Source organism: Colobus angolensis, unplaced genomic scaffold (genome assembly GCF_000951035.1).
Source record: "Colobus angolensis palliatus isolate OR3802 unplaced genomic scaffold, Cang.pa_1.0 Scaffold123, whole genome shotgun sequence".
Classification (NCBI taxonomy): Eukaryota; Metazoa; Chordata; class Mammalia; order Primates; family Cercopithecidae; genus Colobus; species Colobus angolensis.
This window is the reverse complement of record NW_012113475.1, coordinates 4,984,707-5,001,817: the sequence shown is the minus strand read 5'-3', so window position 1 is coordinate 5,001,817 and position 17,111 is coordinate 4,984,707. Positions and strand designations below refer to the sequence as shown.

Sequence of the window (17,111 nt, the reverse complement as noted above, 5' to 3'; positions counted from 1 at the left end):
TGATTGAGGTCATGAGAGTTCTGCCTTCATGAATGGAATAATGCTGTTATTGCAGTAGTGGGTTAATTGTCACAAGAGTTTGGTCCCCTTTTTGTCTCTGTCTCATGCACTTGCTTGCCAAGTGGTGTCCTTTCACCTAGGATAACCCTTATCAGATGCCAGCCCCGAGCCCTTGGATGTCCCAGTTCCAGAACTGTGTGCCAAATACATTTCTGTTCTTAATAAATTACAAAGTCTATCATATTCTAGCAGCAGAAACAAATCAAGAGAGAAAACTGGTACCAATCAGTGGAGCTGTTGCTATAATACATATTTGAATATGCGGAAGTGACTTTGGAACTCCATAAAGGTAGGGGCTTGAAGAATTTGAATGATCAGACTAGGAATAAAAAACTACTGCTGTGAGCAGAGCTTTAAGGACAATTCTAGTGAGGGCTTGGAAGAGAGAGCTGTAGAGAAAGTCTGAATCTTCTTAAGAGTTTATTTAATTTGCTGTGACCAGAATACTCATAAAAATCTGGAGAGTAAAGGATATTCTGATGAAGTCTCAGAAAGAAATGAGGAACAGGGTATTGGAAACTGGATTGAAAGCCATCTTTGCTGCAACGTAACAAACACTCTGGCTGAATTGTGGCCATATTCTAGGACTCTGTAGAATGCAGAACTTAGGGCCAATGAACTAGAGTATCTGGTTGAAGAAATTTCTAAACAGCAGAGCATTTGGGCTTCTGCCTGGCTACTTTTACCTGTATGTAGTAAGATCTGAGAGAAAGAAATGACTTAAAGATAGAGTTTATATTTAAGAGAGAAGCAGACAAAACATTTGAAAAACTTACAGGCTGGCTATGTAAAGAGTGAAAATGTATGTTCAGGCCTAGGTGCGGTGGCTCACACCTGTAGTTCCAGCACTTTGTGAGGCCAAGGCAGGCAGATCATGAGGTCAGGAGATCAAGACCAGTCTGGCCAACATAGTGAAACCCTGTTTCTACTGAAAATACAAAACAAATTAGCCAGGTGTGGTGGTACACGGCTGTATTCCCAGCTACTCAGGAGGCTGGAGCAGGAGAATTGCCTGAACTCAGCAGGTGGAGGCTTCAATGAGCCGAGATCACACCACTGCACTCCAGCCTGGGAGACAAAGCGAGACTCTGCGGAGAGAATGCCAAGGGTGCAGTCAAGTAGTGTTTGCTAAAGATATTAATATGGTTATAAAGGAGCGATGTGCTATTTATCAGGACAATAGGAGAAAGATTTAAAAGGAATTTAAAAGGAATTTCAAAAATCTCTGAAGCTGCTGCTGCCCTCACAGGCTCTAGGAAGGCAAAATGATTTCAGGGGTATGCCCAAGGCACTCATCATAGGCTCCCTGTCCAGGGTCACGTAGCAACTCTTCTCCCCACATTCCAGTGTAACATTCTTCAGCTGCCCCAGTTATGGCTCAAGTGGACCCAGGTGAAGCTTGGGCTGTCACTCTGTAGAGTGCAAATGGTAAGCTATGGCAGCATCAATATGGTGTTATACCTTCAGGCATACAGAGTGTGAGAACTGTGGCTATGGGTTCCTGCACCAAGATTTCCAAGGATGTCGCAAAAAGCATGAAGACCTAGGCAGAGACTTGTCTCCAGAGTGAAGCCACCACAGAGAGCCCCTACTAAGACAATGTTGAGTAAAAATGTGGGGTTGGACTTGCCACAAAGAGTTTCCATTAGGGCAATGACTACTGGAGCCATGGAAGTGGGACCATCCCTAAGACCGCAGGACTGCAGGACTAAAACAGTGTGTGACTCCAACCTGTGAGAGCTGCAGAAGCTGAGTCCATCAGAGCCCCGGAAACAGGGTTGCCTGAGGCCTTGCAGGCCCAATCCCTGTCCTAGTGGATCCAGAAATTAGGACATGGAATAAAAGGATATTGTTTCTCGACTTTATGATTTAATGTTATTTTTTGTGTTGGGTTTTAGACTTACTTAGGACCAGTTATCGTTCTTTTCTTGCCTATTTCTCTGTTTTGGAATAGAAATGTCTATCCTATGACTGTCCCACCACTGCATTTTGGAAGTAGATAATCAGTTTTGAATTCATAGTTTCACAGCTGGAAGAAATTTGCGTCATGATGAATCATGTGAGGCTCACCCATATCTGATTTAAATGAGACTTTGAAATTTGGACTTTTGAGTTAATGCTGAAACAAGTTAAAACTTTGGGAACTATAGGGATAGAATGAATATATTTTATATGTAAGAAGGACATGAGTTTTGGGGGTACCATGATTTTAGTGTCCCCTCCTAAACTCACATTGAAACTTATTTGCTATTGTAATGGTATTAAGGATGGGGACATTGAGGTGATTAGGTTATGAGGATGCCACCTCATGAATAGATTAATGCCCAATAATGGGAGTGGATTAGTTATCCGGGAAGTCTTGGCCCCCTTTTTCGCTCTATCTTGTGCAGCTGTTCACCATGTGATGCCCTTCTGCCATGAGATGACCCTCTCCAGATGTGGGTGCCATGGTCTTGGACGTCCCAGCCTTGAGAACCATGAGGAAAAAACTTCTGTTTTTTATACATTTCCCAATTTGTGGTAAGCAGTTAGAACAGCAGAAAAGGGACTGATACAAGTACCAAGAGAAAGATTCAGGCTCTTCTCTATTTAAAATATTTATTTCCTCTACTTCTAGTTTTTGTACTCCTAGCTTACTTCTAGTATTAATTTTTTATATTTTACTCTGACTTTTTAAGGTCATTTATATTTCATTTGACTAGCTATTTTTCTTTGGTTTTCAGAGAAGAAAGGAAAATAAATGCAGAAAGAAAAAGGATGGATAAAATAAAAAATATAAGCTTCCAAATGTCTGTCTCCTTTGTTTAAAGGGTATGGGAGAATTTGTTTGTTTTATTAATCATTTCATTTTAAATCCAAGAGGCTGTGCAAGACAAATGGAAAATGTCAGGAAGGATGACATGACAAAGAGTCTAATAAACTGCAGAATGCTTATACCACTGAGAGGAGCTAAACAACATAAACTGCCTTCTGGGAATGGAACAGGTAGCTAAGCCAAACAGATTCACAGCCGGGATAAGCAACACATTGACAGTGAAGAAGAATAATGCAATCAGTTACCCCAAATAGTTCACAAATGCTGCAACATGTTATCTGCTTATGAATCCTATCCTTATCATGAGATATATTAAAGACCATCACATTCAATCTCTTACCATGTATATTACCTAACTGGAAAAGTGCTAATTGAGTCTACTGTTAATTTTTTTAGTGGATGGTGTGTGTTTTTTAAAAGTCTTTTGTACTTTGTGACAGGCATCAAAATAATTTCAGTATCTCTAATGCTAGTGACAGTCAAGTCAGTATATCTCAACCACACACTTTTTTACTCGCATAAAATTCCCTTATAAATAAATAAGGAAGCCTCCCCTTTTTATATGTTGATGACTTTCTCACATTTTTCCTTTTTCAATATTTTATTTCCCCATTACACTGTTTTGTGCTTTGAATTGGCAGAAATATTAGAGAGGAAACCCTTTTTCTAAAATATGTCAAATAATTATTTACCATATCCTTTTTACATGAAAATTAAGAAGTTACCTTCTTGATGGTCTCCAACATGGAGCGCCCACCCTGCCATGGCTTAGAGTTCTTTCTGATACATGACAGACTTGCCATGCTGTGCCACTTTCGGTCTTCCAGCTTCTTATGAAAGGCATTAGCAAGCAGAAGCACTGTGTCATATATGTAAAGGTTGGAAATCTGAAAAGACATTAGAAAGCGATCATTAGAATCATTGACACCAGTCATCAAGAATAAGGAAAAAAAAATAATTGTCTCAACTGCTTCTGTTCATGTCATAGATAGCTGGTTTACTGGGTTATTAAGCAGAAGGTTTCTTTTGTCATTTCCTGGGCAATTTTGTCATTGAGAATGAAGTCTTGTCTGATTATATGCCTCAATTGCTTTTTCAGCTTATTTTGATGTGAAAGAGAAGATTAAAAAAAGAAAGAAAGAAATTTTGACAGAGATAAGGCTGTTAGTGTTAGACCTTAGAAAATCATTGGCCCTTATTTCTCTCTGAGGAGGTAAGAATCTAAGGGTTTAAGATTGGAAGGGCAAACTGAATAATACATTTTCTGAATATGTTAAGTTTTTGCATTCTAGTTATTCAGATGGAAAAATATCAACTTGATCTCATATATGAGTGTCATAGGTACATAAAAAGGAAGCAGTCAACTGTGTGTGTTTGTGTATATGGAGATTATGTAAGGAAATAATGAAAGAATAGGACCATTTATAAATATTATAGTGATCAAGGATCTATACAAAATTATACAGGTGTACACATGCATTGTGATTCATTGATTTCACAAATATCATAAACTATTAACTGTTTGTGAATGTGTGTTTACATTAATACTTGCTTCTTCTAAGGCAACCATGTTATTAGCTTCTTTCTACACAGATTGAAAAATAAATTATAGCCATTTTTTTCTGCTAAGGTTAACTGCATTCTTACAATTAAGTTTTGCCAGAGATACTATTTATACTGTCGATTGATCATTGAAGCTGCTTATTTTTTGAAGTTACAAATTATTCAGAAAACGTAATACCAAAAGGAATCCTAGGTCAATAAAAGCTGCTTAATGTTATATTTCCCCTGAAGGAAAAACTCAATATAAAATTTAAAAAATGAGGAATCAATGTAGTGATGAAAATTAATTCCATCTTAAAGCATTTGTGTTTTTCAGATTTTTAGAAGGATATTGTTATCACGGTTTTTCCTAAAAACATACGGGAGAGTATATGGATTGTCCTCGGGGTATATTTAATCATAGAGGAAATTTTTAAAGTAGTCTACCCGCATCACAGGATGATACCAAGCTCTGGCTATTGAGACAATTAGAGTCTGATGCTATACAGAGTTTTTAATAAGAACTTCCTAACAGTGCCTTGTGAGTTTTCTTTTACATACCATGTAAATCTTCAATCATTTGTGTTTGTGAAGTATCATTTTATATATATAATACTTATAGGCCTTTTTTGAAGAGACATTGAACACTCAATGCATTACGTGCAATGCAAGTTTGTCTCTCATAAGGACATGTTAGGACTGACTATTTTCACTCCCCATCCCAGCCACTCCCCACTTTGCCCAATAATCAGTAAATAGACTACCAAAAATGGCTGAAATCTGCTATACAGCTAAAACTAGTCCATGAATCAACATCCAGGTTGGAATTAGGCAGTAAAGACCCAACAGGAAAATATATAAATTACATAAAGGATACACGTCCAGGGAAATCAAAATAATACACAACCATCTGGCCTTTCCTAACCTCTCCTGGTTCTACTGCCTGACTTCCTCTTCCTTCTCTAGCTTTATTTTACTCTTCCCTTTGGTGAACATGTATTTAAGATTGTTGGGGAAGCATTCCTCGCTATCTCCTCACCTTTCTCCAACTAGTTAACATTTCTCAATATTTAGTTCAAAGACCACCTCTTTATATCTACTGGAACACACAGTGCATAAGTCTTTGAAACATATCAGAATACAAAATCTTTTTTAAGATCTACCTTTTCCACAAAAAATAAATTCCTCCTAGATGGGGACTCATACTGTATATCTTTTCTCTTCCATTTTTCCCTGTGATTTATTTCTCTTAGACTTAGCCTAAAGCCTAGCACATATTTGGTTTTTGATAAACAGCTGTCAAGCAAAAGAAGACAAAGGATGGAGAGAGGAGAAAAAAAGAAAGTCAATTTTAAAGGTAGGCGTGTTTGACGGAATTTGAGACATGAAAATTCTGGTAACCTGGGTTCTATCCAAACCTGACACTGCTGAGGCACATTCTCTTTTGCAGACCCTGAGGCATGTATTTTGAACATCTATGCTCGTCTTAAAAGTGAGTACTTTGTACCGGTTACGTGACAGGCATTTTCAATAAATGACTATGTCTCTTCATTTGTCCGCATTCCAAACTACAGGATCAAGAAGTGGTGGTAATATTTTCCGAGCTTTTCATTACCCCTCCTGATATGACACTTTTTGACTGCAAGTCAGTGCCCATTCTTCGAGCTTCGCATTCTTTCCTATGCTACACTTTATCGCTTTTTTCTGTCATCATTAACTGAGATTTGGGTCATTTTTTTATTTGTAAGGCCTTTGACTCCTCCTTCACAATAATACCAAACTATCTCTCAGCATTTTAAAAGGTCACTTCAATTCCTGTACAGACGATCTTCACTTCTACTTAGGCCTCGACCAACACAAATGACCATTTACTGGACAGAAACATACACCACCTCTAAAATCACAGACTCCAGTATGTCACATATAAGCAATCATTCCTCCCTACCTTACTGGCACTACATTTGTCCTTTGACATCACCAAACCTCCACATTCACCTCCTCTACATGACAAGCTTTCAATATTTGACACCATCTATGGCTTGCTTTGAAATATCTTTCTTTTAGTTTTCATCACTTGGTACAGTTTCTAGGCTGATCATCTTAGTTCTCTTTCTCTGTCTTTCTCTTGGGTTTCAACGTTTCTGTTAAAAATTTAGTATCCAGAATTGACACATTATTACAGATGTGATCTGACTAGGAGAGAATAGTGTAAGACATTAGATCTCTTTATCTTAGCAAAATTCTTCTGACATAGAGACCACAATTATATTAAAATAGTTATCGCAAATATGATTTGTGCAATACACACACCGAATTTACCTTCAACTTAAGGAATCTGAACAACTGTCAAACCAGCATTCTTTCATCTAGTCTCCATGTAATTGATTTTGAACTTATACTTTATCTGGGCTGTTTCAAATTTAGACTTATTATTCAGTCAACACTAACAATTTGGAACTTGATTATCTAGTAAAACATAAACTTTCTCTTCTAGCTTTATGCCATTTACACATTTGATAGGAATGTTTTATTCATTTTCATTCATGCAGTGATAGACATTTAAAAAATACTAGGTCCAAGAATAGAATCTTGTGAATGACCATAGACAGTTCCTTGCATTTCAGGAATAGACTATTTATCAGTGCAGTTTGAATATTTATCTGGTTCTACAATCCTCAAACTCAGGACAAAGGAACCCTAGTGGTAGGCTGTGGATATCAAGAAGTGCTCGAAGCCACAGAATACATCTAAGGCATATTCTAGTCATATCAATATTGCTTGAAGATTTGATTGATTCATTTAGATATTAATTTTGTTTGAAGATTTGGAGAAAAAAACTAAATGGTTTAATTGGCAAATCATTTGGAGTATTACTTTTAATTATATATACACAAATGTTATAACTTCTGAAGGTAATAATGAGACATAAATATTTTTGAGCTTTATTTTCCTTTCTATCTCAGGCCAGAGTGTTCACTATCTTCTGCCTTTAGGAGCCTGTCAGTGAAAATGTTTGAATGTCATCATTCTATCAAGACTTTTCAATATCTTTCCTAAGGATTTCAGGCAAAAATTTGTCAAACATCAAGTAAAAATCAATATGCAACACATAGCTTTATGACATTCTCCCAATCTAAAAAACAAACAAACAAACAAAACTATAAATAAGGGCTTAGTTGGCAGTGCTTGTTTTTAAGGAAGCCCTGTTGTCTTTTTTTTTTATTATTATACTTTAAGTTCTAGGGTACATGTGCACAATGTGCAGGTTTGTTACATATGTATACTTGTGCCATGTTGGTGTGCTGCACCCATCAACTCATCAGCACCCATCAACTCGTCATTTACATCAGGTCCATCAGTGACAGACTGGATTAAGAAAATGTGGCACATATATACCATGGAATACTATGCAGCCATAAAAAAGGATGAGTTTGTGTCCTTTGTAGGGTCGTGGATGCAGCTGGAAACTATCATTTTCAGCAAACTATCACAAAAACAGAAAACCAAACACCACATGTTCTCACTCATAGGTGGGAATTGAACAATGAGATCACTTGGACTCAGGAAGGGGAACATCACACACCAATGGCACTGGGAGCCCTGTTGTCTTATCTGAAGTATTCCAAACCATTGATTCAGTAATATATTCTACAGTTTATCTGAATAGTAACATTTAATATGCTAAATTCCATGAGAATCTTTTCCTTCCTTTCAACAATTGGGACAATACACCAATCTCCTGTACCTTGGTCCTCTTCTTAAGTGTTTCTCCAGTATTTTTGAGCTATCATATTTTGATCATTCCTGCTGGCTGATTGGCTACTCTGTGCAATTATTTGGCAAGTCTAATTCAAAGCAGTGGGTCTACTCTTACTGTCTCCCTGCTCCTTCTAAACCAGTGGATTACTTTCTTTTAATGAATTTTACTCTAACCTTCTCAATTTGAAGACAATTTTTCTTAGATGGAGAAAGCAGGAGCAAAAGTGTTGGAATGTTTCTGTTTTCTCTCCATTAGCAGCCAAACTAATATTAGTTCCATCAAGCAGTAAAGGGTTCACTTCCTGCTTGTTACATATGTTGCTAAAAATATCATTTTCTAGCTAAAAGGTGTTCTTTTATATTTATTTTGCAACTTCAGCTAATCCTGGGTTTCAGCCTTCGGGTGCTAATTAAAAACTATGTGAAATGTATTTTCTGCTTTTTTCTAAATTTTACTTCTCCGTCTATGCATATTAAAATCGGTAACAGTTCAAAGATCAAATTCTATCACACATAAGCGGGGTGCTAACATGTAACAAATCCTCAAAGCAAAAGTAGTTTTCTTGTTTTCTTCCATCTGTGGGCTTGACAGGACCAAGATGAAGGTATGAGTCAGGAGGAAGTTGGTGCTTCCCCATATAGCTTTGTTGTTTCAGGTAAGATTAGGAATATAGACATAAATAAAATATTAGTTCACAGATACTAAAGTCCTCATCAACTGAAATGGAAAGATTATGTTATTAGGCAAATATGCTATAAAATAATTTCTGCTGTCCCTAAATGATACAGTCAATAATTTTTCTTAAGTTTGTATTTCATTTCCTGATACTTCTTTTGACAAAAACAAATTTTAATATTTTATGATTTTCTAAATCAAAAATTATTTCATTTATTTTTTCTATTTAGAATTCTATCATTTTCACATCAATTATATCCATGATCAGTTAAAATGCAAACATGGGACATTATAAGCGTATTGATATGGTTTGACAGTGTCCCCATCCAAATCTCATCTTGAAGTGTAGTTCCCATAATTCCAACGTATCATAAGAGGGACCTGGTGGGAGGTAATTGAATCATGGGGACAATTATCTGCTTGCTATTCTCATGACAGTAGTGAGTTTTCCCGAGATCTGATGGTTTTATAAGCGTCTTTTCCCCCTTTTGCTCAGCCCTTCTCTTTCCTGCTGTCATGTGAGGAAGGGTGTGTTTGCTTCCCCTTTTGCCATGAATGTAAGTTTCCTGAGGCTTCCCTGCCCCGAGGACTGTGAGCCAATTAAACCTCTTCCCTGTACTTCATGGCAGTGTGAGAATGAAATAATACACATATAGATAAGGGTGGAACTGAAATTTAAAGTGATGTCGTTAAGGCTTCAGAGGATTTACTTTGACTATTGCCATCTCCTTAATTACATTCAAACATATATATTCACACAGATCCAAAGCACTGTGGTAATTATGATGGAGGAAATGGTAGAGAAGCACGTTATAGGTACTTATGATGCTGGGTGCTTGAAGGGACATATTTATTTTGAGATCGGGACTCACTTTGAAACCCAGGCTGGAATGCAGTAGCACAATCTTGGATCACTGCAGCCTCTACCTCTAGGACTCAGGTGATTTTCCCACCTCAGCCTCCTGAGTAGCTGGGACTACAGGTGAGTACCACCATACCTGGCTAATGTATTTATTTATTTTTAATTTTAATTTTAATTTATTTATTTATTTATTTATTTATTTATTTATTTTTTTTTACAGAGATGGGTTTTGCCATGCTGCCCAGGCTGGTCTCAAACTTTTGGGTTCAAATGATTCTCCACCTTGGCCTCCCAGATTGCTGGGATTGCAGGTGTAGCCACTGTACCTGGTCATGGAAAGAAGCTATTCTAAAGGAGCTTAAAATGTAGTAGGGAACAGAAAGTTACAGGGCAATGATCCTGGAGCCAATCTGTGCACTATAATGATAATAATTGGAAGAAATGTTTGGATAAATGGCAAGTCCTTTTTTAAAAATTCAAAGGTGACTAAGGATAGGGAGGTTTTGGGGTTATTTTTCAGAGTAGTTTTGCAAAATCACCTTATTTATCTAGTATTATTAGAGAGTAACTAATTTTCTTAGGCTTATATTTCCAAACTGTTAAAACTGAAAATCCTGAAGTACTAAAATGCCATCTACTCATCTGACAAAGGGCTAATATCCAGAACCTACAAAGAACTCAAACAAATTTACAAGAAAAAAACAAACAAACCCATCAAAAAGTGGGCAAAGGATATGAACAGACACTTCTCAAAAGAAGATATTCATACAGCCAACAGACACATGAAAAAATGCTCATCATCACTCACCATCAGAGAAATGCAAATCAAAACCACAATGAGATACCATCTCACACCACTTAGAATGGCAATCATTAAAAAATCAGGAAACAACAAGTGCTGGAGAGGATGTGGAGACATAGGAACACTTTGACACTTTGGTGCGACTGTAAACTAGTTGAACCATTGTGGAAGTCAGTGTGGCGATTCCTCAAGGATCTAGAACTAGAAATACCATTTGACCCAGCCATCCCATTACTGGGTATATACCCAAAGGATTATAAATCATGCTGCTATAAAGACACTTGCACACGTATGTTTATTGCAGCACTATTCACAATATCAAAGACTTAGAATAAACCCAAATGTCCATCAGTGACAGACTGGATTAAGAAAATGTGGCACATATACACCATGGAATACTATGCAGCCATAAAAAAGGATGAGTTCATGTCCTTTGTAGGGACATGGATGCAGCTGGAAACCATCATCCTCAGCAAACTATCGCAAGAACAGAAAATCAAACACTGCATGTTCTCACTCATAGGTGGGAATTGAACAATGAGATCACTTGAACACAGGAAGGGGAACATCACACACCGGGGCCTATTGTGGGGAGGGGGGAGTGGGGAGGGATAGCATTAGGAGATATACCTAATGTAAATGACGATTTAATGGGTAGAGCACACCAACATGGCACATGTATACATATGTAACAAACCTGCACGCTGTGCGCATGTACCCTCGAATTTAAAGTATAATAATAATAATAATAATGATAAAAATGTTTCCTATAGTAAATATTTTAAAGAACAGGTTTCTAAAATGTATGAGGTTTTGTTGACTTCTAAAATTGGTGATACCTTTAATATTTGCTGATATCTCAGGGTTATTGTTTAAATATTAACTTATATGCTAGCATTATATGCAGTAATACCTTTAGGAGTTGTTTTATGGCACAGATTGGTTTTTGCAAAGAGTACTATGCTGACAGGATATATGAGTTAGTTTATCTGATTGATTTTTTTCTCCTGTCTCTTGCCTTGAGAGGGCTCCTTAAGGCTCAGTGCTGTTGTTCTGTGTGCTTGTTTTGTGTAACAGCCCCTCCAGATTGACATATTGAGATCTCCAGTGCAAAGTGAAAACAAATCAGAGAGGCTTTTCCTTAAGAAAAAGAAATAAGCTTCAAGTAAGTATTTAAAGGGCATTCTTATGAGTAAGCTACAGGGACTTGGTGTTCTCTGTTTTGCTGTTCAGAGATTGTATTTATACCTTTCAAATTCTTTGTTGCATTCTGGATGCTGAAAGTTTCAGCTATATCCTCTCGGAGTTGGATGTGACCATAAAATGCTACAGCACATTTTTCATATTTATTTTTTTGTTGTTGGAGTTATTCAAACTGGAGACCAATCTTTTTTAAAAAAGAATAAGTATCTATGTCCTTCTTATGCCAGGAAAGTCAAACACATTTATTAGTTTAATAATTTGGAGTTTGGAATCAGTAGTTCCAACTACAAATTCTCCTATGAGAAATATTATGGACCTACTTGTTTAGAAGAAAATAATCTTTACTTATTATATTTTTTATTAAACAAGTAGAAATTTTTTATAGTGAGATCAAAAGGAACAAAGATGCAAATTCTTAGCACTTTCTCCCCATCAGACTTATGAAATTGCTGGAGGAGAAGAATTGTTCAGAAATAACACATACAATTCTGAATCCAATGCAACTCATAAAGCTCTCCTTGCAATTGCCCAACAAAGCACCCTGGAAGAAATATCCTGTCATTTATAATATACCTCCATATTCTGAGCAAATGGATCCTTTGGATCACACAATGTTGAAGATATTCGATGGTTGCCACGGAAACACCGCTGACTTATATTCTGGGGAACTGGAAATGTCTGCCGAATGATCGTTAACCTTCCAATTGACCTTCTTACAAGTTCCTGTACGTCCACATCGTTTATTTCCTATAAGATAAGAGGTGGAAGAATTAGAGATACTTTAATACAGTAACAAAACACAAATCTACTGAGTTGTTATCTGTAAATGTTAGGGATTCTGTTACTGTAATATATTGGCTTAATGCTTAGAGAAGAAAGCAACATATTTTTGTTAAAATGATCTATTCATTTGTAGTTGCTTTCTGTGCTTTAAATGATATACATTAGGGCCTAACAATTGTAAATGAAGCAATTGACTTACATATGGTTATTAATAATAAGTTTATAATTTATAACGTTGAACATTTTAGAAACATATAGGTGTGGTCGAAACATTTAAAAAGGTCACAAAGTAAGTTGCTATTATAGTTTATTATTAATTAATGGATTTCAATTACCTATTACTTTGAGTATCTAGGAAGGTATTTGCCATGTAAGAGTTATACACACGCACATACACATACATACATATGCACACATACACACACACACATACACACACACATAATTAGCAATGAAAAATGTGGCTTTTAACTGAGGCAAGTAGAGCAAGAGGATATATAAGGAGTTTTTCTAATAATGTATTAGAATTATTGATGTTAACTTGTATGTTTCTCTTGGTAAGGAGTACATGAAAAATTCTGTTGCTTAATACAGTCTGAATCAGGATGAGATGAGAAACCCAGTGCTCTTTATCTAAATGAATTTTATCTAAACAAATTTTATCTATTCTAAATGGAATTAGGATAAAAGTGATCAATATAAATTTTCGTTTTAAGGTAGTCTTTACTAGAGAAGCTTGTGCTTAATAGTGTTCATTTGAAACCTTTTAATCCAATGAAGTCTTTGTAATTAACATACTATTGGTTTCAGTCAATTCTTATGGCAACATAAATAAAATATTAGACACAAAATAAGTTTTGGGTTGCAGTGAGCATTTCCAAGGTTTGATCTAAGAAATTATAACAGAACAATGAAATAAAAGAGATAATTCATAGGTGTAAATTTCCTTTTTTTCCTTACCAGATCAATTATATAGTTCTTTCTTGTAGCATATGTTAGATTCAAAAATCACCCTTTATATATGCTCTTTATGAAGTATAAATTGTTCTGAAAATAAAATAATGCCTGCCATCAACTATATCTAGTGCAATATCCTGGATTTCTGCGCATTTAATCAATCCTTAATGTTCCATAAAAATGTTTTTTCTCAATTTAAAATGCCATCTTTTTCCTTTAGTCTGTGTCATTTCAGTGGCCACCAAAAACTTTGCCTGGCAAGGAGCAGGCCGCTTTTAAATTCTATGTAATCTACTCACAAAGTAGGATGAAATGGTATCCTGTCAACTCCATTTGAAGCCCTGATTTTAACCAGGCATCTTTTAAAGTTAATTAATATTAATATTGCTATTCAATGTCTTTCAATTTTTAAAATTACAAATGTTAAAGACAGGAACTTCAATTTGAAAGGCAATGGAAAATTGTACCACTTTTCTCATAATATTAACTAAGTTGTTTTAGGTATATGGTATTTTTTGCTTTAGCAATGCTAAGATTTACCAACATGTTATCAAACAATACTGTCTCTATATACACCACTCACAATGAATGACATATCAGCATGTTGGATAAAAATTTACATTTAATAAATATCTACTATATGTTAAGCAAAATACTAATTACTTTATTATCCCATTTTCTGCTAACAGATGATACTCTCAATCGGATGCTATTTATTCTCAGTTTATAAACAAAGATTCAGGAAGACTTGAAGCTCTTCATTCATAATATTCTATTCATGGGATGAATTTATCAATGTCATCAAAAGAAACAGTCTCTGAAGAAGTTACACAAGTCCATATTTCCTTACAGGAATTATTTAGATTAATATTTATGAATGGTAGAATTTAAAACTGTAAAGATACATTATTTGAGCATTTAATTTCCTGATGATTCTGGAAGGAATGATGTAGTCATCTATCATGAGCCAAATCCTTTAAGAGAACATTTTTCAAACCCACAAAAAGGGAAAAAGGATGGTTACCTTTCATAGGTTTCCAAAGATGAAGTTCTCCGGCACCTAAACAACTAAAATATATCTGAAGAAATGTCAATTTGAATTGAGTGTATTTTGCCTATTATTATATGGGGAAGGGAAGAGAAAGTAATTTTCTGGGAAGAAAAAATCTGTCATTCTGAATGAAACTAACAGACAATCTGTCTCAAAAAATTCACTTACAATTTTAGTCTTGACATGTGATCTCAAAAACAGTTTAACAGTGATGTGAAAACTTGATTCGGCAGCTATTTTATATTTACGGAACTTTACTTGTGCATTTCAAAAGGGGCATTTCAAGAGTGGCAGATGCAATGTTATATAAACACTGAAAGATAAGTGATCATTTAATCTATAAAGAGATCCATTTAAATGGAAAAAAATCCAGAAATAAACTTGTATATTAAAATGTTATGCAGTCTACTAGGATCTATATTATTCTAATGCTCTGAATTTTAAAAAAATGTTTAAACTGTCAGATTTTTTAAAATAATCATGTGAAGAACTAGTTTACCAATAAAGTATTCACTCTCCCAAGCCCACAGAACCACTAAATATCTTAATCTTTTAAAAGATATAGAGTATTCCCGAGCTCTAAGTAATTTAAAGAACCCAAATTATAAAATTATTTTCCTTCTCATATTCTTTATTTTATTGAGTATATTCATAAAAGTAGAATTCACATTGCAGTAAAAATGATTAAATATTTTTTAGTGACTTAGCTTTTTCTCTTTTACTTATTTAGGCTAAGCAAGCCGTTTTTCCCAAAAATAATTTACCTAGATATTTGAAAACTATTAAGAATCAAAGTCAATATGTCTGGCAAACTATTCTTATTCACTTTGCTTTAATAATTTAATGTAGGTTGAATCCTGAACTGAGAAAGCCCCAAGGAAGAAAAAAGGAATGCTAAAATACCTTCTGGGGATACAATCCCATCTAGAAACAGCCATTTCTCAGAAGAAATCTCTTAGGAAAATTGAATCATTCCTGAATCCTTGTAGTATATCAGCTTTAGGTTTAAATGAATAAGATTGTGGGGAAGAAAAGATTCTCAGAATCCATTAGATCAGATGCCAATTCAGATTAAAAATAACTATTTCAGAGGAATAGTTTCCTGTTTTCCCATTCTTATATCTCTTAGCATCTAACAAATATTCTGGCTCATAGTAGGTATCAATAAATGTTGATAAATGCAAAATTTAATGAATGGATGAATGATAAGATTTTATTATCTTCTAAAGGCTGATACCTGAAATTTTAATTCTAGACACCAGAATGCTTTAAAATGTTAAACAATTCTAAATAAAGCAGATTTTAGTATTAAGATTAAGCCCTCTACTGTGGTGTTTGTTTCTTATTTGTTTATATTTTTCATATTTTAGCAAAGATGACCCTTTGATGCTTCTGTAAAATTTAACATTAATATGAATCAATTATGCAAATGTTAGAAAATGGAACAAATCCAGTTGTAGGCTATGTACCAACAGGAAGAGTAGCGGAATGGCAACTTTCTACTTGAAAGCTTAGAAGTGAGCAGTTCAATTCATCATTAAACTAGAAAAAATGAAAAACATCCATTACACATATAGGTTTTTTAAATCTCAAAACAGAAACAAAATCCCCCTAAACCGGCCGGGCACGGTGGCTCACATCTGTAATCCTAACACTTTGGTAGGCTGAGGCGGGCAGATCACCCGAGGTCAGGAGTTCGAGACCAGCCTGGCCAATATGGTGAAACCGCATTTCTACTAAAAATACAAAAATTAGCCAGGCCTGGTAGCACATGCCTGTAATCCCAGCTACTTGGGAGACTGAGGCAGGAGAATCACTTGAACCTGGGAGGAAGAGCTTGCAGTGAGCCAAAATCGTGCCATTGCATTCCAGCCTGGGTGACAAGAGTGAAACTCTGTCAAAAAACAAAAACAAAAACAAAACAAAACAAAAAAACCCAAACCAACAACTTTCTCCTTAAATGTAGTACTCAGGAGTACTCAGATTAACAGAGAATAATGTCTTAAACTATTCAAATTAAGTAAAAAGCCAGTAAAATCACATCAAGATAACAAAGGTCATATTCTATATTATCAGGCAATAGAAGGGTACATGAAGCATTGTGCTTCTTGCAGGTCTGAACAGTGCACATCTTCCTATCTGAATTTCTAACTTCTGTAAAACTTAAATAAATTGTTAGGCCATCTGCTTTAGGGCCCTGAAGGGATGACAATACTTGCATGGAAAGGCTGCTCTGAGCTGGATCCACTGATTGCGCGGAGAAGATAGATACTATTACCAAGCACTAACATATGATTGATTACACCATATGAGCTAGCACAGCCTCTCATTATTATAGCACACTTAATGCAAATGAAAAAAATATATTGTTTTCAAGTTTCTACATCAATTTCTATCATGATGCACAATGCCAACTTTGATTTATATTCACTCCTTTAAAAACTATTGATGCAATAAGATTAAATCAATGTCTGCAACCCATTTTAAAATTAGCAACAAAATAATAGCTACACAAACAAAACTAGACAGATTCATGTTCTCCATGTTCAGCCAAAATGGGCATTTGCATATTTTGAGGGTTTTTTATTATTATATTTAAAG

At 35.4% G+C, this 17,111-nt stretch overlaps 1 protein-coding gene across 2 annotated transcripts in view; it reads right to left on the bottom strand.

Moving 5' to 3' along the window:
* The window catches only part of GRID2 (glutamate receptor, ionotropic, delta 2), a 1,517,061-nt gene that overhangs the window by 562,614 nt on the left and 937,336 nt on the right, over nt 1-17,111 (bottom strand). For both annotated transcript variants that reach the window (XM_011932743.1, XM_011932751.1), the window contains 2 exons: nt 12,293-12,466; nt 3,601-3,762 (listed from right to left, as the gene is read on the bottom strand). In XM_011932743.1, coding sequence (XP_011788133.1) covers nt 3,601-3,762; nt 12,293-12,466 — 336 coding nt within the window. The remainder of the gene's footprint in view (nt 1-3,600; nt 3,763-12,292; nt 12,467-17,111) is intronic.